The 25,760-nt window shown below is 46.9% G+C and overlaps 1 protein-coding gene and 1 long non-coding RNA gene across 2 annotated transcripts in view; one reads left to right on the top strand and one right to left on the bottom strand.

Moving 5' to 3' along the window:
* The window catches only part of TDRD9 (tudor domain containing 9), a 148,558-nt gene that overhangs the window by 94,435 nt on the left and 28,363 nt on the right, over positions 1-25,760 (top strand). The window contains 3 exon segments of the mRNA XM_030558641.1: positions 18,394-18,510; positions 23,392-23,499; positions 25,236-25,336. Of these exon segments, the coding sequence (XP_030414501.1) occupies positions 18,394-18,510; positions 23,392-23,499; positions 25,236-25,336 (326 nt within the window).
* Positions 1,180-25,572, bottom strand: LOC115649747. Its single transcript, XR_003999901.1, has 3 exons — positions 25,561-25,572; positions 17,025-17,029; positions 1,180-1,244 (listed from the first exon to the last, which is right to left on the bottom strand). It is a non-coding gene; the product is annotated as an uncharacterized LOC115649747 (long non-coding RNA).

The following is a 25,760-nucleotide window of genomic DNA, read 5'->3' as shown; positions in this document are numbered from 1 at the left end:
AACTTTACTTAAAAAATACAAACTTAAAAAATGAGACACAAAATACCAAATTTTTGCTCTAGTGATAACCAGGTGTATACAAAGATACAGTCAATTTTCATGATCTTTATCTTTAACCAGATAATGAGAGAACCCAAATTGACCAAAACAGATTAAGGTTTCTTCATCTTTCTGTCCTAGAGAATGAGACGTCGCTATCCAGGTGTTATGGACTTAAATTCCTCAATCACATCATTGTAATTAACTGACGAATCCAATTCTTGTTCAGTGTACAAAATCATGAGTGAGTCGAGACGCTGTTGGTACATTGTACTTCCAATTTGTTTTTTACATGTGCTAGTTTTGAAAATGCTCTTTCACATGAACAGCTTGTAACCGGTAAGACTGCAAAGCATTGAATAGATTTGTAAAAGGCCTGGAACATGGAAGACTGATCCTATTCCTTTAGCCAATCAAGCCACTCTCTGGTGGTATTCGTAGTGCTGCCTTTAGGAACAGATCCGTCATAATCCCGAAGCAATCTGACTTCAGCTTCCAACTCATCCAGGGACGCTTTAAATTTGTTGCCAGTGATTCTCATCTCATCCCTGCCAACGTCTAAGCTCAGCAGTTTTCCCGTTGCAGTCACAATTTTGCAGACACAAGTCTCCTGTTCAAATCACTGGTCAATGCCAGTAATCATTGAGTCTAGGAGTGGGTAAAATGAAGTTATTCTCTCCTGCTCCTCTTTTGTATCAAAGTGATGCTGGGACTCAAACACATCATCAATACGAGTGGATGTTTTTCTCTTCTTAACTGCGGGAATCGATAGATCATTCTCTACACACATTTTCAAACTGTCCTTGAAAATAGATTGAAAATATTCTGAGCCATTTCTCATCACAGCCAAAGAGTTATGCAAGCTTTTCACTCCTGTCGTTGCAGTAAGTAAGTTGAGATCTGGAGCTTGAAGAGCCTTCCTCACTTTTACCACCATCTGGAGAATAGGGTGCATCATGTGAAGGGCAAAGATGAACTTGAATTAATTTTTTAGGGTCAGCAAGGCGAGTTGTTTCAATAATCGCTTGTAAAGCTTGTAAAATGATGGAGTAGTTTTGTTTTCCAGCAGCCACTGCTTCTGCTCTGCATGCCCATCTTGTATTTGACAGTGACTTCAAAGTCTTCAACTGGGATTCTACTTCTTGTGAAATCTTCTCCATTACTGCATGTCGCACAGGACTCCCTTCCATGAAGGCATAAAGAGTCTGAATAACACCAAAAAAATCAGACAGTTCTGTTTTGTTTACTTGAAGTGCATGCATCTACTAGGATGAGTTTCAAACAGTGCGCATAGCAGTGTACGTAGAGTATTTCACTGTTTCTTTCTTTACAGAACTCCCGCAGTACACCCAGACATAGTAGCTGCACCATCAAAGCAGACAGACATCAGTGACGACCAGTCAATTTTAAGAATGCCAAGGACATCATTTAACTGGTTTAAAATAGACTGAGCATCAACTGTTAATAGTCTCTGAACAGACACAAAGTGTTCAAATGGACTATGTTTTTCATTGTCAAAATACCGCTCCACAATGGACATCTGTTCATGGTGTCCACAGTCAGTAGTGTCGTCGGCAATTATTGAGACCATTTTTCCATTTAGTGAAGACACAATCTTTTGTTGCACATAAATCATTTTGGATGCTATTACTCGGATAGGTAGCGTTTTGAGGAGATTGTTGCACATGCTTTGCTACGGGATCATATTTTTGGAGCATATTGACAGGTTTATTTCTAAATCTTTTCTCAAAACTGTCAGCTTTTTCATTGTGACCCCCGCATGGTCTCCCACCTTTTGCCAAACACAGAACAATGTCAATCAGTTGCTCCGTTACACTCCGGTCATGCACCGTTCTTCTTCTTATTTAGATAGATAAGCCTGCTTGCCCTCATCCAACAATACATCAGTAGGTTTCCCTTCATTAAAACTTGACCATGAAGAACAGCTCAATGCATGAGATTTTGACAGTTGGTGGTTTTTAAAACGTTTGTTAGCCCTATGCCAGTTTGAGTCCCTTATCCATAAATGCTGGATCAGTGTGACCTTGGTTTGCTGCATCATTACAGGAGAAGAAACGGCAGTAAAAGCAAAATGCTGCGTCCTTTGATGGGCTATATTCTAACCACCTGTACTTTTCATACCAATCGGAATGAAAACTTCTTTGTTTATTCCCTATTTTACTTCTAGGAAACATGCTCAATCTAGGCTGATAAGGACCTCTAGATAATCGAGGCCTGCGTTCTAATCTGTTTTTTGGAATATCACAAACCGGGTCATCAGATGGAATGTTTGATGGCTTTGAATAGGAACTACACTGACCTGAACTAAGAGGCAAAGTCTGTTTCTGTTGGTCATTACTCAGTTTATTGCACGCACTGGAACTAGTGGCAACATTATCTTCATGTAAGTTCTGAACCGAGGAGTCCGAGGTATTTGCACTACTATCAGCACATTCATTATAATTCAGTTTGTCTGCTCCTTTTCTTATCTTAACAACAAACTGATCCCTATTTTAAAATTAAAAGGGGGTATCATACGATTGAATTAAAACATAAAGCCATGGGCTTGTTAAGCTATTTCAGTAGAGTATATGCGACAGATTACAAACACTGTAGACACTGCACTGGGCACGCCTTACGTGGCCGCTGATATAGGTCAAAGAATTTTCTAGAATAGTAGTCGGAGGGGGAGGGGAGGACCAATGGTAATGTGGCGCTGCAGTTGTGAGGACGCATGCTGCGAACGAACGTGGGCTTTCCATACATTTCTACAACATCTATATTATGCAATTCAGCGCTTATTACATAACACAACAATCCATACTTTAAAACTGAAAGAGCGTATCATGCGATTAAATTAAAATGCAAAACCACCTTTTTTTTGAGACGTTAAGCACACCCCGTACACACGCCTGTGCTGAACCTCTTTCTCCAAGATTTACTTATCATACAGGTACCTGAAGTACACTGGCTGGAGTTGGAGTTTTGTGGGTAGCCCTTTCCAATGCAATATAACGTTATGCTCTATCGTTAGAGCAATTAAAAAACGATTATTAGGACAAATGTAACAAACAGAACTGTATCGTGAGAATTAAAATGGGTAAGTTGCATGGCATTGTGTTACTAATGTTAGTCCAGTGGATAATGGAAACTGCTTATCACAGAAGTGCTTCAAGCTTAATGTGGCATGCTGAGTGAAAAATAATTAGAACTCCTGAATAACCTTGATTAGCCGAACATGCCTTTGCCCACTTACACTTGCTAGTAGCAAGGTTCCTAATTAGGCAACTGCTTTGTTCTCTCTCCCTCACATGCACACACACACTCTCACACAAGCCAACCATGATTCCATCACAGAATGCTCATAGCATGAGTACTGTTTTACTGCAGTATGCAAAGTGCACTTCTGAAATAATATGAGGTTCAAAAACATGTAAAAAGGGAAAGCTCCCATAGTAAGCCATCCCATGAGGAATAGTGGTGAATGTTAAATGAAAGTACACTTATTTAGTTTGCATATTTGTCACACTTTGTTATAAACTATTGAATTGCAACATCTTACTAAAATGAATTTCAAAAAATTAAACTCACTGACAAAAATGCCTGCAAATTAACCAAGAAAAAAGTAGAGATTTTTTACATAAAGAAAAAGCAAGTTTAAGCAAAAAAAAGCCAATGCAATATATAGGTAACATATTAGGAGATTAAGATTGTAAAATTAAGCACACAATAGTTCAGAAATGGTTTGCCTGTGCAACCTTTAAATTGGTGGTATTATACATATATTGTATGATAGTCTTTAATTACATGATCAAATACTATTTTTTCCACAGAACTCCAATTTCATTCAGCATATAGGATGGATGGTGCTAAGTGAATGAATTCAATATTTTTTTATCCTCTTTCAATGAGTGGCCCCAGTACTTAGTGCACATACTATCCAAATTCTGCCCTGAATGTAGAATTAATTTCCTCATAGGCTTTTATAGGGCACTCATCACCACAATATCTGAGTACTTCAAAATCATCATTATCTTTACAACATCACTTTGAAGAGAGGTGATGTCATCCATCCCCATTTAACAGCTGTGGAACTGAGGCACAAAGATTAAGGACAAAATTGTTGTGTGCTTTAAATTTGGGTACCTAAATTGAGATGCCTAGAGCTTGATTTTTCAGACTACGTAGCATTTTTGCCTTGGCCTGCTAAACCCAGGGTTGTGAGTTCAATCCTTGAGGGGGCCATTTGGGGATTTAGTTGGGGATTGGTCTAGCTTGGAGCAGGGGGTTGGACTAGATGACCTCCTGAGGTCCCTTCCAACCCTGATATTCTATGATTTTTCTGGCACTTCCTATGCTCAGCTTACAGGACCTAGTGAGTTTGATTGCAGCTGTGAGTCTTGAACACTTGTCCAGATTTGGGCTCAGATATATCCAATTAAGCACCCAGAAAGTAAGAAATGCAGAGTTAGATGTTTCCTGTAGAAAAAATTGGTTTTTGTGAGTTGCCCAGCATCACATGGGAACTTTGTGACAGAAGCAGGGATACAGTCCAGTTCTCTAGGACTGCATTCACCTGTTCTTTCCCTTTCTGCTGTCCCCTGCTTTCTTCAGCAAACCAGGTTAGAGTCCAAAAGACAGCAGCCTCGTTCCCTGCACAACCCCAGTTTGTTCCCAGGCCACAGTCCAGCCTATGCAATGAATGTTTTCCTGTGGGGAAACATAGTTTTTAATTGTGTATTCACGTACTATCATAATGTACACATGCAAAGGGGGTGGGATGAAGGTTGCGTGGACGATCTTTCTGGCATTTCCTAATTTTGAGTACTTAACTTTGCAACCTCAGCTTTCTTTTTACTTAGTCTTTTGGATGTCATTTCCTAGATTTTTTTTAAAAAAAGCAAACTGAAAAAACTGACGTTTCACTGCAAGGGACTATATTGACTCCCCGACTCTCACACTTGGGTAATTAACAGGGTTGGAATATTTATATTGAAACCACAAGCTTCCATCATGTGAGCTAATTGAATAAATGGTGCTGTTAAGACTATTATCTTCTATATGAATCGGCAACTAAAAGTTGATGACACAGTTTGCCCGTAGGTTTCACAGCTGTTTTTAGATACCAGAAGAATCATAGAATATTAGAATTGAAAGAGACCTCAGGAGCTTATCTAGTCCAGGCCCCTGCTCAAAGCAGGACCAATCCCAATTAATCATTCCAGCCGGGGCTTTGTAAAGCCAGGCCTTAAAAACTTCTAAGAATGGAGTTTCCACCACCTCCCTAGGTAACCCATTTCAGTGCTTCACCACCCTTCTAATGAAATAGTGTTTCCTAATATCCCAACCTAGACAGCCATATGTGAGTGGATTTTCACCTGCCAGTATTCAAGTTCCTGCTCCAAAGTGTGGAGGCACTAGAGATTCTCATTAAAATGATTGCAAGTTTGTTTGTTTTTTTAATTAAGAATTGGCCAAAATACATTTTCCCCAAAACCTTGTTCCTGGGAATTGCTGAACTATTTTTGTTGAAATTTTGTAGGAAAAAAATTTCAGGCATTTTCAACCTGAATATTTACAAATTTGCTAAAGTAAGTGACTGAAAACAGTGCCTTAGAGTGCAAAGTGTTAGGCAATCTTAACTATAAGCAATGCAGCCAGTCCTACCTATAATGAAGATGACATCTGTGTGACTGTATTTAATGGTAGAAATTGCAAAGATATTGGAAAAAAATAAGGATCCGTCTGGATAAAATTGTGTGAAAGGAGAAGAGTTTGTTTAAAGAGCCAACAGGATGGGAAACATTACTAAATACTTCAGAAAATTTTAATTATATAATGAACACAGTACCAAAAGGAAGGTATTACAATATGTGATGAGATGACAACAGATTATCTTCAGTTGAAGAACAGGAAGAGCTTGTGTCTTGCACACGAATGCCTTCTAGGAAACATGGTTTCATGTCATCCTTTTGGCCAGGCTGCATATGAGCCCTAGAGAAGTTCGTGTTGACATAATGGTTAACAAGTCCAGTGTGCCCAACCACTTCAGCATCCTCCCACAGGGTGCTAACATGCCTTCAAAAAGTAAACTGGCTAACTTTTCAGTTTGCAATTTTTAACTGTCCTATCCAGAAATGTGGATTTATTAAGGCAGCCATTTTGACTGCACTTCTGATCAGGGTTGTTGTCCAAGAAAAAAATCCACAGGAGTATCAGTTTCCTGGAACGTTATGCTGTGTGATGGGCACTGTTGGTTCAGAAGGAATACCTGGTTGGCTACTATATTATAGTCCGACTGGACAGCATTTCCATAGTTGCTTCCCTCAGAAAGCAATTGCGTGGGGAAGACCTTAAGTGGGCATTGTTGCACAGGTAAGACATGTCTCTTATTTGGTGGACCCAAGCTCACTTAGAGTTCCAGGGGCTACAGGAAAGTGATGAGCAGTCTTCTAGCTTCACAGAAAGCTTAACAGAACATTCAGCTTTTAGCAGAGTAAGTTTGCCCACTGTTATAGTTGCAGAGCCAGGCTATCCCTTAAGGCAAAGCTAGATGGGGTTCTTGACTGAGTTCAGGATGCTGTGTGCTTGATCACTGCCACGGCTCCCTGAAGATGCACACCTTTGTGTTGGCAAGTGTCCTGGGGTATGTCTGCACTATGGGATTATTCCGATTTTACATAAACCGGTTTTATAAAACAGATTATATAAAGTCGAGTGCACGTGGCCACACTAAGCACATTAATTTGACGGTGTGCGTCCATGGTCCGAGGCTAGCTTCGATTTCTGGAGCATTGCACTGTGGGTAGCTATCCCATAGTTCCCACAGTCTCCCCCGCCCCTGGGAATTCTGGGTTGAGAGCCCAGTGCCTGATGGGGCAAAAATCATTGTCGCAGGTGGTTCTGGGTACAGCCTCACCCCTCCCTTCGTGAAAGCAGCAGACAACCATTTCGCACCTTTTTTCCTGGGTGAACTGTGCAAACGCCATTGCACAGCAAGTATGGACCCTGCTCAGATCAAGACCACAATAGTGGACGTTGTAAACACCTCGCGCATTCTTGCGCAGTCTATGCTGAAGCGGGACCTGCAAAGCCAGGCGAGGAGGAGGCGGCGGCTACGGCATCGCGGCAACAAGAGTGATGAGGATATGGACACAGAATTTTCTCAAACCGCGGGCTCCTGCGCTTTGGAGATCCTGCTGGTAATGGGGCAGGTTCTAGCCAATGAATGCCGATGTTGGGCCCAGGAAACAAGCACAGATTGGTGGGACCGCATAGTTTTGCAGGTGTGGGACGATTCCCAGTGGCTGCGAAACTTTCGCATGCGTAAGGGCACTTTCATGGAACTTTGTGACTTGCTTTCCCCTGCCCTGAAACGCCATAATACCAAGATGAGAGCAGCCCTCACAGTGGAGAAGCGAGTGGCAATAGCCCTCTGGAAGCTTGCAACGCCAGACAGCTACCGGTCAGTCGGGAATCAATTTGGAGTGGGAAAATCTACTGTGGGGGCTGCTGTGATGCAAGTAGCCAAAGCAATCATTAAGCTGCTGCTACGAAGGTTGTGACTCTGGGAAACGTGCAGGTCATAGTGGATGGCTTTGCTGCAATGGGATTCCCTAACTGTGGGGGGGGGCGATAGATGGAACCCATATCCCTATCTTGGCACCGGAGCACCAGGGCACCCAGTACATAAACCTCAAGGGGTACTTTTCAATGGTACTGCAAGCACTGGTGGATCACAAGGGACATTTCACCAACATCCACATGGGATGGCCAGGAAGGGTTCATGACGCTCGCGTCTTCAGAAGCACTGCTCTGTTTAAACTGCTGCAGCAGAATTACTTCCCAGACCAGAAAATTACAGTTGGGGATGTTGAAATGCCTATAGTTATCCTGGGGGACCCAGCCTACCCCTTGATGCCATGGCTCATGAAGCCATACACAGGCAGCCTGGACAGTGGTCAGGAGCTGTTCAACTACAGGCTGAGCAAGTGCAGGATGGTGGTAGAATATGCATTTGGCCGTTTAAAGACGCGCTGGCGCACATTACTGACTCGCTCAGACCTCAGCCAAACCAATGTCCCCTTTGTTATTGCTGCTTGCTGTGTGCTCCACAATCTTTGTGAGAGTAAGGGGGAGACCTTTATGGTGGGGTGGGAGGCTGAGGCAAATCACCTGGCCGCTGATTACGCGCAGCCAGACACCAGGGCGATTAGAAGAGCACACCAGGAAGCGGTGCGCATCAGAGAAGCTTTGAAAACGAGTTTCATCACGGACCAGGGTACAGTGTGACTGCTGTGTTTGTTTCCCTTTCATGAACCACCCCCCCCTTGATTGACTCCTTCCCTGTAAGCAACCCACCCTTCCCCTTCGATTACAGCTTGCTTAAGGAAATAAAGTCACTGTCCTTTAAAAATCATGTATTCATTATTAAAAAGTAATTATAAAAAGAGGCAGAGAGCTGACAAGGTATCCCAGGTGTGGTTTGGGAGGAGGAGAGGAGGGAAGGAAAAGGCCATTAAACACATTTCAATGTAAAGACAGCCTTTTGGTTGGACTGTCCACGGGGGTGGAGTGGGCGGGTGTATGAAGCCTTCCCCCACGCATTCTTACACGTCTGAGTGAGGAAGATATGGAACATGGTGAGTACTGAGGGTGGTTAAACATGGGCTGCAGCGACACTCTGTGACCCCGCTGCTCTTCCTGAAGATCCACCAGATGTCGGAGGATATCAGTTTGATCACGCAGCAGCTCCAGCGTTGCATTCTGCCACTGCTGATCTTCCTGCCTACACCTCAGATCTTCCTGCAGCCACCTCTGATCTCAAGCGTCCCTCCTATCCTCACGTCGGTCCCTCCTGTCCTCACGTTCACTGGCATCTTTCCTGTACTTTGCTACCACATCCTTCCACTCATTCAGATGAGCTCTTTCATTGCGGGTTACTTCCATGATTTCCAAGAACATTTCGTCTCGCGTCGTCTTTTTTCTCCACCTTATCTGAGAGAGCCTTCAGGATGGAGTAGGGAGGCTTGAAAAATGTGCAGCTGCATGAGGGAGGGAAAAAAGGGAGAGAAGTATTTAAAAAAGATACATTTTACAGAACAATGGTTATACTCTTTCACAGTGAACAACACTATTCACCTTACATAGCACATGTGATTTCTCTACAAGGTCGCATTTTGCATCTTAATATTGAGTGCCTGCGGCTCTGGTGTTACAGATCTCACAGACGCAGGTCCGGGCATCAGAATTCAGCTTGCATGCAGCCATGGTAAGCCATTGTCTTTCGGCTTCTCCAGCCTTCGTATACACAGTGCCCTCTGATGCTTCTTTCCTGTTAACATGCAGCAGCAGAAGCCAAGCCCCCCCATCCAATTCTCTAGGATGATTGCTTTACCTCCCCCCACCACATGGCTGGTATCATGGAAGATCACTGCTAATCACCCCCCTCTCCACCCCTCACCGCGTGGCTGGTAGCTGGGAAGATTCCTGCTAGCCAAACGCAAAAAAGCTCAGTGCTATCCTTCCTTCCCTCCCCCGCTTGGCTACGTGCAAGGAAGGATTTTTTTTAAGCAACAGCTCAGTAGGAAAATGGCCATCTCCGTCCCCTTAATTAAATTCCTGAATTTCAACCAGGTTACCATGAACGATATCACTCTGCTGAGGATAACAGAGCGAGATAAAGAACGGATGTTTCTTGAATGCCAGCAATCACCGGGACCATACGCAGCTAGGCTTTGTCATGCAGTGATACCCGATTACTTGCTACATGCATGGCGTGGTAAAGTGTCCTACCACGGTGGATGGAACAAGGCTGCCTTGCCCAGAAACCTTCTGCAAAGGCTTTTGGAGTACCTCCAGGAGCGCTTCATGGAGATGTCCCTGGAGGATTTCCGCTCCATCCCCAGACACATTAACAAACTTTTCCAGTAACTTTACTGGCTGCGAATGTATCCCAAGCCCTCATGGCAAATTAATCATTAAAAAATGCTTGCTTTTAAACCATGTTTTATATTTACAAAGGTACACTCACCAGAGGTCGCTTCCATGGTTTCACTGTCTGGGCTACTGGCTTGGGAGGGCTGGGAGGGTAATTCCGTCTGGGTCACAGAAAGTTCCTGGCTGTTGGGGCTAACGGAGTGCTGTGTGCTCGCTGCAAGGTCATCCTCCTCTTCCTCCTCCTCCTCCGCAGAATCCTCAGCCATGGTTGAGATTACAACCCCCACCTCGGAATCCACGGACAGTGGTGGGGTAGTGGTGGCGCAGCCCCCTAAAATTGCATGCAGCTCAGCGTAGAAGCGGCATGTTTTTGGACCTGACCTGGACCTTCCGTTTTCTGCTTTGGTTTTCTGGAAGGCTTGTCTGAGCTCCTTAACTTTCACTCTGCACTGCACGGAGTCCTTGGTGTGGCCTTTTTCCATCATAGCCTTGGAAATTTTTTCAAATGTTTTTTCATTTCGTCTTTTGGAACGGAGTTCTGTTAGCACAGAATCCTCTCCCCATATAGCGATCAGATCCAGTACCTCCCATGCGGTCCATGCTGGAGCTCTTTTTCGATTCTCAGGAGACTGCATTGCTACCTGTGCTGATGAGCTCTGTGTGGTCACCTGTGCTGATCACAGCTCCACGCTGGCCAAACAGGAAATGAAATGCAAAAGTTGGCGGGGCTTTTCCTGTATACTTGGCCAGTGCATCAGAGTTCAGATTGCTGTCCAGAGCAGTCACAGTGGTGCACTGTGGGATACCGCCTGGAGGCCAATACCGTCGATTTGCGGCCACACTAACCCTAATCCGATATGGTAATATTGATTTTAGCGCTACTCCTATCGTCGGGGAGGAGTACAGAAACCGATATAAAGAGCCCTTTATATTGATATAAAGGGCTTGTAGTGTGGACAGGTGCGGTGTTAAATCGGCTTGACACTGCTAAAATCGGTTTAAACGCATAGTGTAGACCAGGCCCTGGATAACAGAAGGAAATTCAGGCTGACCTCTCACCATTGCGTAAAACACTTTCTTCAGAGAGCACAAAAACCTTCGTGTCAAAGGTTATTTCAGCTCTTCTTCCTCTGTTTCTGTGCTTAATGGATGTACTTTTCAGCTAGGGAATTTTGCATTATAGAGAGCTCTCTGGGAGGATGGATCTGAATTGTTAATCAGGGAGATGGAACTCCATGTTCTTCTTCGAGTGATTGCTCACATCCATTCCAGTTAGGTGTGCGCGCCGTGCGTGCACGTTCGTCGGAAACTTTTTACCCTAGCAACTCCAGTGGGCCGGCAGGTCGCCCCCTGGAGTGGCGCCGCCATGGCGCCCAATATATATCCCTGCCGGCCCGCCCGCTCCTCAGTTCCTTCTTACCGCCGTGTCGGTCGTTGGAACTGTGGAGCGCGGCATAGCTGTCCTCCACGTCCCTAGCTCTCCTAGTTTCTATCGCTTGTTTATCGCTTATCTCTAGTTCTATATATAGTTGTTAATTAGTATTGTTAAGTAGATAGTTTAGTAAATAGCTGTTAAGTAGTTTCTTGCCGGGGGCTTAGCCCTTCCCGGCACCGGGCGCCAGGCTCATGCCTGTTTCGCCAGGCTTCAAGCAGTGTGCGGCCTGCAAGAAGCCCATGCCTACCAGCGATCCCCACGAAGCGTGCCTGAAGTGCCTCGGGGAATCGCACAGATCTGACAAGTGCCGCATCTGTAAGGCTTTTAAGCCGAGGACAAAAAAGGAGAGGGATCAGAGGCTCCGAACTCTCCTAATGGAGGCGGCACTTGACCCGTCGACTTCGCAGACCGTGGTTTCGGCACCGGCACCGGATCGCTCCGGCACCGAGAAGACTCCTCGGCACCGACCTTCTCCGGCACCGGAATCAGAGCCTAGGCCGTCGAAGTCTAATACTCCGGCCAGGCAGACCCGGCTTGAACGCCCGGCCTCGACATCGGCCGCGGCGCCGCCGGCACCGTCAGCACCGTTGACTCCGGGCCCGGCGGGTCTGTTGAGTCCGGTGCCGCCGAGCTCCCCCATGAGATCTGGGGTTGAGATAATGGTCCCATCCACACCGGAGACCTTCGCCTCGGCTCGGGACCTTATTGCCCTGACGGAGCCTACTCGGCCGCCACCCCCGGTTCCTCCGGTGCGGGTCACGTCCAGAGGCAAGCCCATGATGTCGGCACCGCCCACGGACAGTCGTTCGCCATCCAGGCCCCGACGTCTTGGGCGCTCCAGATCCCGACGCCGCTCGCAGTCCCGGCACCGCTCCCCTCAGCGGTACCGGTCGCACTCGCGGCACCGGTCGGCATCGAGACGGTCGCGGTCAGGCTCCAGTCGACACCGGCACCGCGACTCCAGGAGCAGGTCCCGACGCTACTCGCCGCACCGGTCGACCTCCCGGCACCGAGCTGGTGGCAGGTCCCGGTCCCGATCTCGCTCGACCTCCCGGCACCGAGCTGGTGGCAGGTCCCGGTCCCGGTCGATCTCCCGGCACCGAGCTGGTAGTAGGTCCCGGCACCGAAGCGGCGCCCGGCACCGTGACAGATCCCGGTCCCGAAGCGGCGCCCGGCACCGTGACAGATCCCGGTCCCGAAGCAGCGCCCGGCACCGTGACAGATCCCGGTCCCGAAGCAGCGCCCGGCACCGTGACAGATCCCGGTCCCGATCCCGGCACCGTTATGACTCCCGGCACCGGTCCCCGGCACCGAGACGATCCTCCGTGCCGGCCCGCGCAGACCCGTACCATCCAGGGTCGGCCCCGCCGTGGCCCTCCAGGCAGCCGTCCGTGTCCTCCCAGACGGACAGCGGCTATGCGCTGGGCACCGACCGGCAGGCGGCGCTGTTTGCTGATCCGCCGCTGCAGGACCAAGGCCCCCCACAGTGGGGATTCTGGACACCCTGGGCGTACCATCAGGCCCAGGGCCCCCAGCAGCTCCCTGCTAGGCCGGCGACTGTGGAGCGTAGGGCCCCTGAAGCCTCCTTGTCTCGCCCCCCTCCCTCCCCGGAAGGGGACGAAGGGTCCAAACAGCAGGACTCCGCTGGGGCTCCGGAGACAGAGGCGAGGGCTGAGGAAGACCCTCAGTTGGACACTATTGTGCCTGGGGTCTCATCATCCTCCTCCCCGGATGAGGCGGTGGCGGGTACCTCCTCCAACAGTCCCCCCCCGCTGGATCTCAGGGCGCACCAGGACCTCCTCAGGCGATTGGCTCAAAACCTGAGTCTGCAGGCAGAGGAGGTCTCGGAGATAGAGGACCCAATTGTCACCATCCTCTCTTCCGATGCTCCCACCAGGGTCGCCCTGCCGTTTATACGGACCATTCAGGCCAATGCCAATACTATCTGGCAGTCCCCGGCCTCCATCCCTCCGACAGCGAAAGGAGTCGAGAGGAAGTACATGGCCCCTTCTAAGGGGTACGAATATTTACATGTTCACCCGACTCCCGGTTCACTGGTAGTGCAATCGGTGAACGATAGGGAGCGTCACGGCCAGGAGGCTCCGGCCCCCAAATCCAGAGAAGCCAGGCGGATGGACCTCCTTGGCCGTAAGGTGTATTCGGCTGGGGCGCTGCAGCTCAGGGTCTCTAACCAACAGGCCCTGCTGAGCAGATACGCCTTTAACTCCTGGGTGGCAGTGGACAAATTTAAGGAGCTGCTGCCACAGGATGCTCGCCAAGAGTTCACGGCCATCTTGGACGAAGGCAAGAAGGTCGCGCGCACGGCCTTGCAAGCCTCCTTGGACGCTGCGGACTCGGCTGCCCGTACCCTCGCGTCAGGAGTTACGATGCGTCGCATCTCCTGGCTGCAGGTTTCCGGCCTTCCGCCAGAGCTCCAGCACACGATACAGGACCTTCCTTTCGAAGGCCAGGGCCTGTTTTCCGATAAGACAGACCCCAGACTTAAGAGCTTAAAGGACAACCGGGTCATTGCGCGGTCCCTCGGGATGCACACCCCCGTGACACAGCGTAGACCCTTTAGGCCGCAACAACAGCAGCACCGTCGGCCGTTTTCCCAGTTCCGCCAGCGGCAGGACCCTTACAGGCGCCGCGGCAGGAACGGGAGGCGCAGGCAGTCGGGGAACCAAGGGGGGCAGAACCAAGGCTCCTCAAAACCCCCGCCTGGTCCTAAGCCTTCATTTTGAAGGTGCGCTCGAGGGCGCAGTAACAGTTTCCCCTACGGATCCTTCCCCTCCGTTTTCCAACCGCCTTTCGTTTTTCCTCCCGGCGTGGTCCCAAATAACATCGGACCGCTGGGTCTTGAGCGTGGTGCAGACGGGGTACCGCCTGCAGTTTGTTTCGTTCCCTCCTTCCCGCCCTCCTTCCTCGTCCCTCTTCAGGGACCCCTCTCACGAGCAATTCCTTCGGCAGGAGGTGCAGACGCTCCTCAGCAAAGGAGCTATAGAGGCGGTTCCCGAAAACGAGAAAGGCAAGGGGTTTTATTCCCGCTATTTTCTGATCCCCAAGGCCAAGGGGGGCCTCAGGCCTATCCTCGACCTGCGAGAACTCAACAAATACCTCGTGAAGTTGAAGTTCCGCATGGTATCCCTGGGGACCATCATTCCATCCCTGGATCCGGGAGACTGGTACGCCGCCCTCGACATGCAGGACGCGTATTTCCACGTTGCCATTTGGCCACGCCACAGACGCTTCCTCCGCTTCGTTGTGGGGGCTCGTCATTATCAATTTGCGGTCCTCCCGTTTGGCCTGTCCACGGCCCCGAGGGTGTTTACAAAATGCATGGCAGTTGTCGTGGCGCATCTTCGGCGCAACCGTGTCCACGTGTTCCCTTATCTGGACGATTGGTTGATTCGGGGCACGTCGGAACAGCAGGTGTACAGCCATGTCCGCGTGATCACCGGCATGTTTGCGAGTCTGGGCCTCTTGATAAACACAGACAAGTCCACCCTGAGGCCCACTCAGAAGGTGGAATTTATCGGGGCCGTCCTGGACGCCACTGTGGGCAGGGCCTCGCTGCCTCGGCAGCGGTTCCAGACCATGGCGGCGATCGTTCAACGCTTGCGGTCAGCCCCGTTGACGTCAGTGAGGACATGTCTAACCCTGTTAGGCCACATGGCGGCGTGCACCTTTGTGACCGACTACGCTCGGCTCCGCATGAGGCCTCTCCAGCTGTGGCTTATCAGTCATTACAGACCAAGGCAACCGCTAGACATGTTAATCACAGTCCCCCAGAAGGTCTTAGATTCCCTCGGCTGGTGGGTGGACCAGTCCGTATTGTGTGCGGGTCTTCCCTTTCACCCGTCTCAGCCCTCGGTATCCCTGACAACGGATGCCTCAGATCTAGGCTGGGGGGCCCACCTAGGGACCCTGCGGACGCAGGGCCTATGGTCCCAGGAGGAGGTGGGGCTACATATCAACATGAGGGAGTTGAGAGCGGTCCGCCTTGCTTGCCAAACGTTTTGTCATCAGCTTCAGGGTCGTTGTGTAGCCGTGTTCACGGACAACACGACGACCATGTATTATATCAACAAGCAGGGCGGCACCAGGTCCTCCTCCCTGTGCCTCGAGGCGATACGACTCTGGGACTTTTGCGTAGCCCACTCCATTCACCTCAAGGCTTCCTTCCTTCCCGGAGTACGGAACACGCTGGCGGATCGATTGAGCAGATCCTTCCTGTCACACGAGTGGTCCCTTCGACCGGACGTCGCTCTCTCCATTTTCCGGAGGTGGGGTTATCCCCGGGTGGACCTCTTTGCGTCCAAGGGGAACAGGAAGTGCCAAGCGTTCTGCTCCTTTCAGGGCAGGGAGCCGGGGTCGATAGCGGATGCCTTCCTCATCCAGTGGTCGACCCACCTGTACTATGCGTTTCCTCCGTTCCCTCTGGTTCACAAGGTCCTCCTGAAGGTGCGCAGAGACAGGGCTCGTGTTATCATGGTGGCCCCGGCATGGCCCAGACAGCACTGGTACACCATGCTGCTAGACTTGGCCGTAGCCGACCCAGTTCCCCTGCCCCTTCATCCGGACCTGATTACCCAGGACCACGGGTCCCTCTGTCACCCAGACCTGCAGTCGCTGCACCTAGCGGCGTGGCTCCTGCGTGGCTAACTGGTTCCGAGCTGCGCTGCTCCACGCCTGTGAGAGAGGTGCTCTTGAGCAGCAGGAAACCATCCACAAGAGCCACATATTCGGCAAAATGGAAACGCTTCTCCTGTTGGTGCGTAGAGAGAAATCTCCGCCCTATGGAAGTTTCGGTATCCGAAATCTTAGATTATGTTTGGTCCCTCAAAGAACATGGTCTGGCCTTATCGTCGTTGCGAGTCCATCTGGCAGCTATCTCCACCTTTCACCCGGGTGCGGACGGTCGCTCCGTTTTTTCTCACCCGACGGTGTCGAGATTCCTTAAGGGGCTGGAACGGTTATTCCCTAACGTCCGTCCCCCTGCTCCAACCTGGGATCTTAACCTGGTGTTGTCCCGGCTCATGGGGCCCCCCTTTGAGCCGTTAGCTACTTGCTCCCTGCTTTACCTCTCTTGGAAGGCTGCCTTTCTAGTAGCTATCACCTCAGCTAGACGGGTGTCGGAACTCCGAGCCCTTGTGGTGGACCCCCCATACACGGTCTTCCACAAAGACAAGGTGCAGCTTAGACCACACCCTGCCTTTCTACCCAAGGTGGTCTCAGCCTTCCACGTCAACCAAGAGATTTTCCTCCCGGTTTTTTTCCCAAAACCTCACTCCTCAGGCAGGGAGCAGCAGCTCCACTCGCTGGATGTCCGTAGAGCTCTCGCGTTCTACATAGAGAGGACCAAACCCTTCCGCAAATCCCCCCAGCTTTTCGTGGCGGTAGCGGACCGTATGAAAGGGCTTCCTATCTCCTCCCAGAGGTTATCCTCGTGGGTTACGTCCTGTATCAGGACCTGTTATGACTTGGCCCATGTCCCTACGGGCCGTGTGACTGCGCATTCTACCAGGGCGCAGGCGTCGTCGCTGGCTTTCCTGGCCCGTGTGCCCATCCAGGAAATCTGTCGGGCAGCGACCTGGTCATCGGTCCACACCTTTGCTTCCCACTACGCCCTGGTCCAGCAGTCGAGAGAGGATGCGGCCTTCGGAACTGCAGTGCTCCATGCCGCGACTTCTCACTCCGACCCCACCGCCTAGGTATGGCTTGGGAGTCACCTAACTGGAATGGATGTGAGCAATCACTCGAAGAAGAAAAGACGGTTACTCACCTTTGTAACTGTTGTTCTTCGAGATGTGTTGCTCACATCCATTCCACACCCGCCCTCCTTCCCCACTGTCGGAGTCGCCGGCAAGAAGGAACTGAGGAGCGGGCGGGCCGGCAGGGATATATATTGGGCGCCATGGCGGCGCCACTCCAGGGGGCGACCTGCCGGCCCACTGGAGTTGCTAGGGTAAAAAGTTTCCGACGAACGTGCACGCGCGGCGCGCACACCTAACTGGAATGGATGTGAGCAACACATCTCGAAGAACAACAGTTACAAAGGTGAGTAACCGTCTTCTTTTCCCTCTGGGGCCAGGTGGTCAAATCTCTTAATAGGGATTGCTGGACAGCCTTTCTAAGAGTAGAGATATTAAGCCGGTGTGAAGAAATATTTATTTTATAGAATAGTGTTGATAAATTGTATAGTCAACTGCTTGACCACAGTTTGATTTGTTACAAAATGTACTCAAGAGCCCAAATAACCAATGTCAGTCAGGTTCAGTAATATGCTATTGGAAAAAATTCTGTACGATTCCAGTCTCCAAAGAACAGTCCCATGCAGCTATGTTACATTCACCGTATGCAGAAGGTGTGCTCCCCAAGGTATACGTTTCAGCTGGTACTATTTATATGATGATTTTACAGATTACACCTCCCTCTTTACATGTCCCTAAAATCCAACCATCAGTTTGTCCAAGTTCTCTACCTTGTTGTTCTGTTCCTTCCTTATCTTTGTTTTGAATTATAGCTCTCCAGGTACAGGTCCAGGAAGTTACATCCCTATCTGGTACTAAGATAGAGAATGAAATGTATCTTGATTTTGGCAAGTTTCCTATCTGCTTGTTCCAGATGCTTACTTCAGCAAATGCAAGGTGGTATGAGATACTTAGCATAAGTGAACAAGATTCTGATATAGGCCAGTTTAAACTCTATCACTTTTAGAATATTTGTGCTTAATGCTATTGGTGCTTATTTGCACTTATATATGTATTAATACCTATAATGTTATATATTAATGTGCTAGACAGCATATATTAGTCAACAATAATATGTTGTATGAAATTCTTGTCTGTGGTTCCTACAAAAATGGATAGGAGCTTCCCCAGTTTGACGGACAATTTCTATTGCAGGTTTATATATTTCTTATTTGTGTTTGTAAAGGGTTTTAATCAGTTTATCCTTACTTAGAATTAAAATTTCAGGTGGCTGAATTGTTTGAAGAGCTGAAGAATCGAGTAAAATCATTCAACATGTATATTAATACTCAACCACCTGTTATGGATCAGGAATATATATACAAACAGCGCTTCATTTTGCAGGTAGGAGGATTAATATACATAGCTGGTTTCTTGATTTTTCTTTTGGAGTGGCAATACTTTAATTTACAGTACAGTAATTTATACTTATTATTTATACTTATTAGCATTGACTCGGTTGCCAGCAAAAAGTTATCTGGCAGTTGCTAATAAGCAGAAATCAGGTTTGTGAGGCTGCAACCAGGCAATTAAGCACTGGGAGGTGCTTTTCCTGGCTGCAGCTCTGCAAACCTGCTTGCAGGGAAGGTAGCACCTGAGGTGTGGGACAAGGTTGCAGTCCAGATGCTGGGGCTTTCTATAGGAAGTGGGGACAGTGGGACCATGCCTGTACCCCTCCCTGTGCTTCCTTCCTTGTGTACCGTCCCAGCACAGAGCACAGTGTGGAAGATGAAGGGAGATGTGTGGTGTAGCTCCGGCATTCGGGCTGCAGCCCCTCTCCCTGCTACTGCTCTGCCCATAGCTCTGCCCTCCCAGCCCAGAGCCCTTTATCTCCTGAGTGGTCCTTGTGTGCAGGGCTGCAGCCAGAGAAGACATGTCCCAGCGCTTCTTCCTTAGCTGCAGTCTTGCAAACCTGCCGCAGGAGGTCTCTGCACATCCCATTGCTTCCTTCTGGGGCTGCAGACTCACAAACCTGCCTGCAGGTGGTGCCTTTCTTCCAGAGAAATTGATTCCTGAGGGAATTCTGCGCCTAAAAATTATGTACACAGTATTCTTAAAATTCTGCCAATTGTATTTGTCAAATAAATGTGGCTCCAACATGACAGTGGGGAGCATAGGCCACTGGCTGCACTGATGTGGGAGATCACCCTGAAGCCCCCAACTGCCCGGGTACAGGGACTCAGCTGTGAAGCTGAACCAGACCCTGACACAGTGCAAAGGCCGGGCGTGCCCCAGAGACACCTCGGAGCTCTGCGCCAGGATCACCAGGTCTTAGGAGGCAGGCTCGGCCCGGCAGTATCCAAGTGTGGGTAGGCTTAGTGTGTGGGGATCTGGATGTGGGGTGAGTGGTTTCTTTGTGCAGGTGGCTCAGTGGGAGAGCTGGATGCACAGGGGCTCATTGGGGGGTTCCAGGTGCTGGGGGAGTGGGGCTTGATGGGGTGAGGGTCCAGGTGCAGCTGGTTGGGGCTCAGTGGGGTGGGAGATTTGTCGGGGTAGGGCCTGTTTAATGGGAGAGTCGTAGCTGATGCCGAGGGAATGCTGCATGCCAGGCTCCCACTTCCCCCCGTGATTTTCCTGTCTCCTTTTCTTCTCCATCTCATCCCCTTCTCCTACTGCCCCATGCCCCATCCTCCTCCCCTTCCCCCCACATTCCCCTTCCCCTGCTCTAGTCCACCCACTCTTCCAACCCTCTGCCTCCTCCCTTCACCCTCTGTCAGAGTTCCTTCCCCACTCTGAACTCTGGGGTACAGATGTGGAGACCCACATGAAAGACCCTCTAAGCTTATTTTTACTAGCTTAGGTTAAAAACTTTCCCAAGGCACAAATTTCACCTTGTCCTTGAACAGTATGCTGCCATCACCAAGTGATTTAGACAAAGAATCAGGGAAAGGACCACTTGGAGTCCTATTTCCCCAAATTATTTCGCCAAGCCCTACACCCCCTTTCCTGGGGAAGGCTTGAGAGTAATATCCTCACCAGTTGGTACAGGTGAACACAGACCCAAACCCTTGGATCTTAAGAACAATGAAAAATCAATCAGGTTCTTAAAATAAGAATTTATTTTAAAAAAGATAAAAGAATCACCTCTGTAAAATCAGGATGGAACATAACTTTACAAGGTAATAAAGATTCAAAATACAGAATTTCCCCTCCAGGCAAAACTTTTTAAGTTACAAAAACAGGGATAAACCTCCCTCTTATCACAGGGAAAATTCACAAGCTACAACAAAAGATAATCTAACGCATTTCCTTACTGTTACTTACTGTTTCTGCAATATTAGATGCTTAGTTCAGATATGGCTTAGGGAGATGATTTTCCCTGCCCTGGTTTCTTGCTGACTCTGAGAGAACAAAGGAACACAAAACAAAAACCTTCACCCACAGATTTGAAAGTATCTTCTCCCCTTATTGGTCCTTTTGATCAGGTGCCAACCAGGTTATCTGAGCTTCTTCACCCTTTATAGGTAAGGAGGGATTTTATGCTAGTATGTTTATGGCACCCCCCCCTTCCCTCATTTCCCCAGCCCCATTGCGAGCACTCACTGTTGCACAGAAAACAAGAAGGCTCCCAGCACACAGAAAGGGAGCATGACTGGCACTAGGACCCAGGAGGTGGCATTCATCTGCAGAGTCAGCAGAGCTGAGATGCATCCTCCTTAAGCTGGGAAGCTCTGCACTTGCAGAAATGAAGTGGGGTGGGGGCAGTGGTACATAACCCCATGTTCCCCCTCCATGCCTCACCTCTGGGGGGACAGTCTTCCCTCAAATATTATCCAGGGTCACTCCCAACCCTATTGTGTGGCTTCCTTTTGCTTCCCTGACATTTTTTGCAGGGAAGCATAGAAATTCTGAGGCAGGGTGTCATAACATTTTTCCCAGATCTGGACCTTAGCGTCCAAAATATGGGTGTTAGCATGAAAACCTCCAAGCTTAGTTACCAGCTTGGACCTGATAACGCTGCCACCAGCCAGGGATTATACAGTGCCTAGCTCACTGTGGTCTCCCCAAAACCTTCCCTGCGGGACCCCAAGACTCAGATTCCTTGAGTCTCACAACAAAGGGAAATAAACCATTTCCCTTCCCCCTCCTCCCCTCCAGGTGTTCCCTCCCTGGGTTCCTGGAGAGATATACAGAAGCAAGCTCCATGAATCTAAACAGAGGGACTCCACCCTCCCTGTTTCCAGTCCTGGAAAACACCAGTACCGAGAGAGCTAATCTCTGCCCCACCCCCCTTCACCCAGAGGGTATGCAAAGTCAGGCTAGTAAATCTAACACAAAGAGATTTTCCCCCTGACTTCTTCCTCCCACCAATTCCCTGGTGAGCTGCAGACTCAATTCCCTGGAGTCCCCACTAAAGAAAAACTCCAACAGGTCTTAAAAAGAAAGTTTTATATAAAAAAGAAAGGAAAAGGACATAAAAATGGTCTCTCTGTATTAACGTGCCAAATACAGGGTCATTTGCTTAAAAGAAAAAAATGAATAAACAGCCTTATCCAAAAAGAATACAATTTAACACATTCAAGCAACTACACACATGTAAATACAAAAGAAAACAATATAAACCTTATTGTCTTACTATCTTTGTACTTACAACTTGGAAACAGAAGATTAGAAAGCCAGGAGATAGAAAAATCACTCTCATAGCCAAGAGGGCACAGACACAAGACAAAGAACAAAGAACTCACACACAAACTTCCCTCCACCCAGATTTGAAAAAGTCTTGTTTCCTGATTGGTCCTCTGGTCAGGTGTTTCAGGTTACTGGTGTTACCCCTTTACAGGTAAAAGAACATTAACCCTTAGCTATCTGTTTATGACACAGGGGGATTTTCCCCAAAAGTAAAAGTTGCTAATAATCACCATGCTATTGCTTATATTCTAATCCTGTTAACATTGATATTAATGGAATGGGATTGGTTCTTAGCTACATATTGTCACTAACTGGAAGTTGCTAATATCAGGATTGCTATTAAGCAGCATCTGTTGTACTTGTTTTTAAACTCTTTGGAGCAAAGGTTTTTACACTCGAATACAAACAAGTGTCCATCATGTTTCAGTTTTTTTCTCCTTTTAGTTTTATATCCCAGTTCATATGGGATCATCATATGTTTTTTGATTTGTTAATGTAGAAAATAGAGATGTAATTCATGTTGCTGTTATTTATGGATCAGTGGCTCTGTGGCTATCCCTTCACTTCTGACAGTTTATCAAAATAAAATCTGATGAGATGTTCTTTTGCTGTGGCTGTCCAAATTAATCTTTGTCATAAAAATAAACTAGTTTGGAAGGACACTCTCGAGGTAGAGAATAAAAATAAAAATTTTAGCAAATTAAAAGGTCCAGGAGTGGGCTGCGTTACTCCTCTGTGGGATGCCACATTTGGACCTTCATTGGCTCTGTAGTTACTGAAGAATTTGGATCACTTCCAAATTTTGTGCAGATAACCTCTTCAGTTCTTTGTCAAGTGACATTGGCTCTGGGCTGATAGGGAATGAGCTTATTTTCAGATAGGTACTGGTGATGTGAAAGACAACCCGTTATTTAGTCTTCAGTGAAATTTTAATTCAGTTCTGTGCCATCAAACGCTTTGAGGTCTAATGTGAATACTGTTAGTGTAAAGTGAGTGAGTCTTATGTACTCTACATAACCCTGTTCATGTAGTTATTTCGTGACAACTGTGGATGTCAAGAATATTTTATGTGGTGATTGAGACACAGGGCATTGCCCACAATGCCAATTAATTTTCATAATTTGAATAGATTGTATGTACCTATATAAATACTAAAATATTGAAACTATTCTAGAAGCGAATCCCTTTTTATGAAATCATTCTTTAGGAATCTGCGCCTTATATAATAATATAATGTAGAGATATACCTATCTCATAGAACTGGAAGGGTCACTGAGTCCAACCCCCTGCTTTCACTAGCAGGACCAAGTACTAATTTTGCCCCAGATCCCTAAGTGGCCCCCTCAAAATATTGAACTCACAACTGTAGGTTTAGCAGGCCAATGCTCAAACCACTGAGCTATCCCCTCCCCCTTGTAATTTTAAACTGAAATGTTATGTTTCACAGTTGTTCCCATAGAGGGGGGCTAGCCATACACCAGAGCTTTCATTAATATAGTTGTTCTAAAGTTGCATTGAAAGGCAAATATGACCCATTGACAGGAACTAAATACAATGTGTTGCATTTTAGCAAAATATTTACTGACTTTATTTCAGGTTGTAATGGCCGGTGCTTTCTACCCAAACTATTTTACTTTTGGACAATGTGATGAAGAAATTGCTGTGAAGGAGCTGGCTGGTGGAGATTCTAAAACCATTGTAATGGTATGTTTTAAGGCAGTGAGTAATCTACTGTGTATTTTAATTACGTGAGATTTCAGTGTTGAGGGTGATATTTTGAAGTTTCATTCTCTCTTGCAACAGAAGAGGGATAATTGCCTGTGCTTTGATTTTATACAGAAGGACTCCTCGCCTCTTCCAGCCTCCCAGTTTTAATACCTGCTGTGTAGGTGGACTGTTTTGAAAGAATTCCTGTTAAGGACTGGTTCTGAGCATTTGAATGTTGGTCTTCTGTGACCAACCAGCACTCACTTTGATATAGGTTTAAAACATGTTGTACGACTGTCCAGGGTACTTGTTCATAAGTATTTATGAAATAAACCCTTGGAGCCAGTAATTTAAATATTACTATTCAGTAATCTCTCCTCATTGCACACGCATCACATGCCTATCTTTTGCTTTAGGATTACTTATAAATGCTGCACTCCAGGCATTTTTCTGTTCTAAGTCTTGTTTACATTGTCCAGTGAACAAATGCAAATATGAAATGGCTGCAATAAACTTTAAAAATGGTTCATAAATACATAGATACTAGGTCAGATATATGTTAGGAAGTTTTATGTACTTGTCACCATGCTTTGCTATTATTGTAATAAAAAAGTGAAACTGTGAAATTGTATGCTTATTTGTGCGTTAAAGAAGACAGACCTCCAGCCTGATGTGCCTCAAAGAGGGTAAAAATTGCTAATGCAAACCTCAGACTAGATTGTTAGGGAAAAGCAAGATGCACAACAGTGTACACATGAATGAATTTCCACATGCTTTGCTGCTTAGCCACCAAAGAATTGACCCATTCAGCAAATTCATGGAATAGAGACAAGCTTTCAGTGTAGTCTGAGACACTGTTATTTTTACCTAAATGTAACTTTTCTGATTTTGCTCATAGCCCAATTTTTTGTCAGCTTAGAGTGAGAAGTACTACAATTTCTTGTTGCAAGCAGCCGCTTCTTTTGCTGTCTTAGTCACATATGATAACTATATTCATGCGCTATTCTGATTTATCAGGAATACTAACTCATATGGAAAATCTTAGGAGATAATGGAATTCCATTGATATCCTCAGTTTATGATAGCCTGCACACTGGGCATAGTCATAAGGAGAGCAAGGAAGACATGAATTCTATCTTCCTTCCAGTACAAAGCGAGAGAATGGAATTAACGTTAAGTAGCTTGGCTTGAGTAATACCATTGTACTGTACAAATGAATCTTAAGTTCTGCTTCCTGATCAAAGTGGGTCTTCTGGGTTTTTCTGTGAGGGAAGGGCATAGGCATTTCACTGTACATATTTTGCAAAACAAATCTAAAAGAAAAAAAGAGGTGTGAGGTAAAACTAAGCCACTGACAGTTCACTTTTGAAAAAAAAATTCTGTATGCAGAAATACTTGTCTAACACATTTTACACTGAAGTTAAACTATTCCTTTTGGTTTTCTGTCCTTAGGTCTATTTAGAATACTATTTAGCACTACTTTGGAGGAAGCAGGGCATCATTAATTGCAAATTCTTGGAACTTTGGGGTGCCTATTTGTAAAAATAAATTGCTAGATACAAATCTACCTTTATTCAAAATAACATCACAATTTTGATGGCATTTACTATAGATATAAATATTACATCTCTTTTGAATATTAGAGAAGGCAAATACTCCAAGGCTCTGGTTAAATGCATAATCCATTAAAAAATTTTAAATTGTGCCAATATTAACTTTATTTTTTGTGACAGTTGAAGAACATTCCTCCCTATGGTTTCCTATACTATAAACAGCTACAGTCAGTCTTTAGACAGTGTGGTCAAGTAAAATCCATTGTATATGATGGAACAAAGTAAGTAAAGATGTATTATTTTATGTCATAATTATGAAGCAATGAGTAGAGATTAATTTAAAAATCATGTCACTGCTTTTGTTACCCCGTGATCGGTCTGCAACATTTAGTGATTTCTCTTGTGATGTGATCTGTATAAGTAGTTGAAAATCAGATGTTGGGCAGAGTGAGAGAAGCAGGCTTGAGGCTTGGTACCTTTGTTTATCAGCTAGTAGTAGAGAAACCAGTCTTTTTTACTTACTGTTGTCATTTTCTTCTTTTGTGTAACAGTAGCCCCCTAAAAAAGATACCAGTGTTTGAGAATCTTGATAGCTTTGCTTTTCTCTTCATATTTCAACACCTTTATGATTAATTTTATTGTATCTGCCCAAAACTCTTCCTGTTTATATTGCTACGTCTGCAGTTACGCAGTAATCTTGAGCAT

The sequence above is a fragment of the Gopherus evgoodei genome, chromosome 4, assembly GCF_007399415.2.
Source record: "Gopherus evgoodei ecotype Sinaloan lineage chromosome 4, rGopEvg1_v1.p, whole genome shotgun sequence".
NCBI classification, from domain to species: domain Eukaryota; kingdom Metazoa; phylum Chordata; order Testudines; family Testudinidae; genus Gopherus; species Gopherus evgoodei.
Note: the sequence above shows the minus strand (reverse complement) of the source record. Positions and strands in the feature narration are given on the sequence as shown.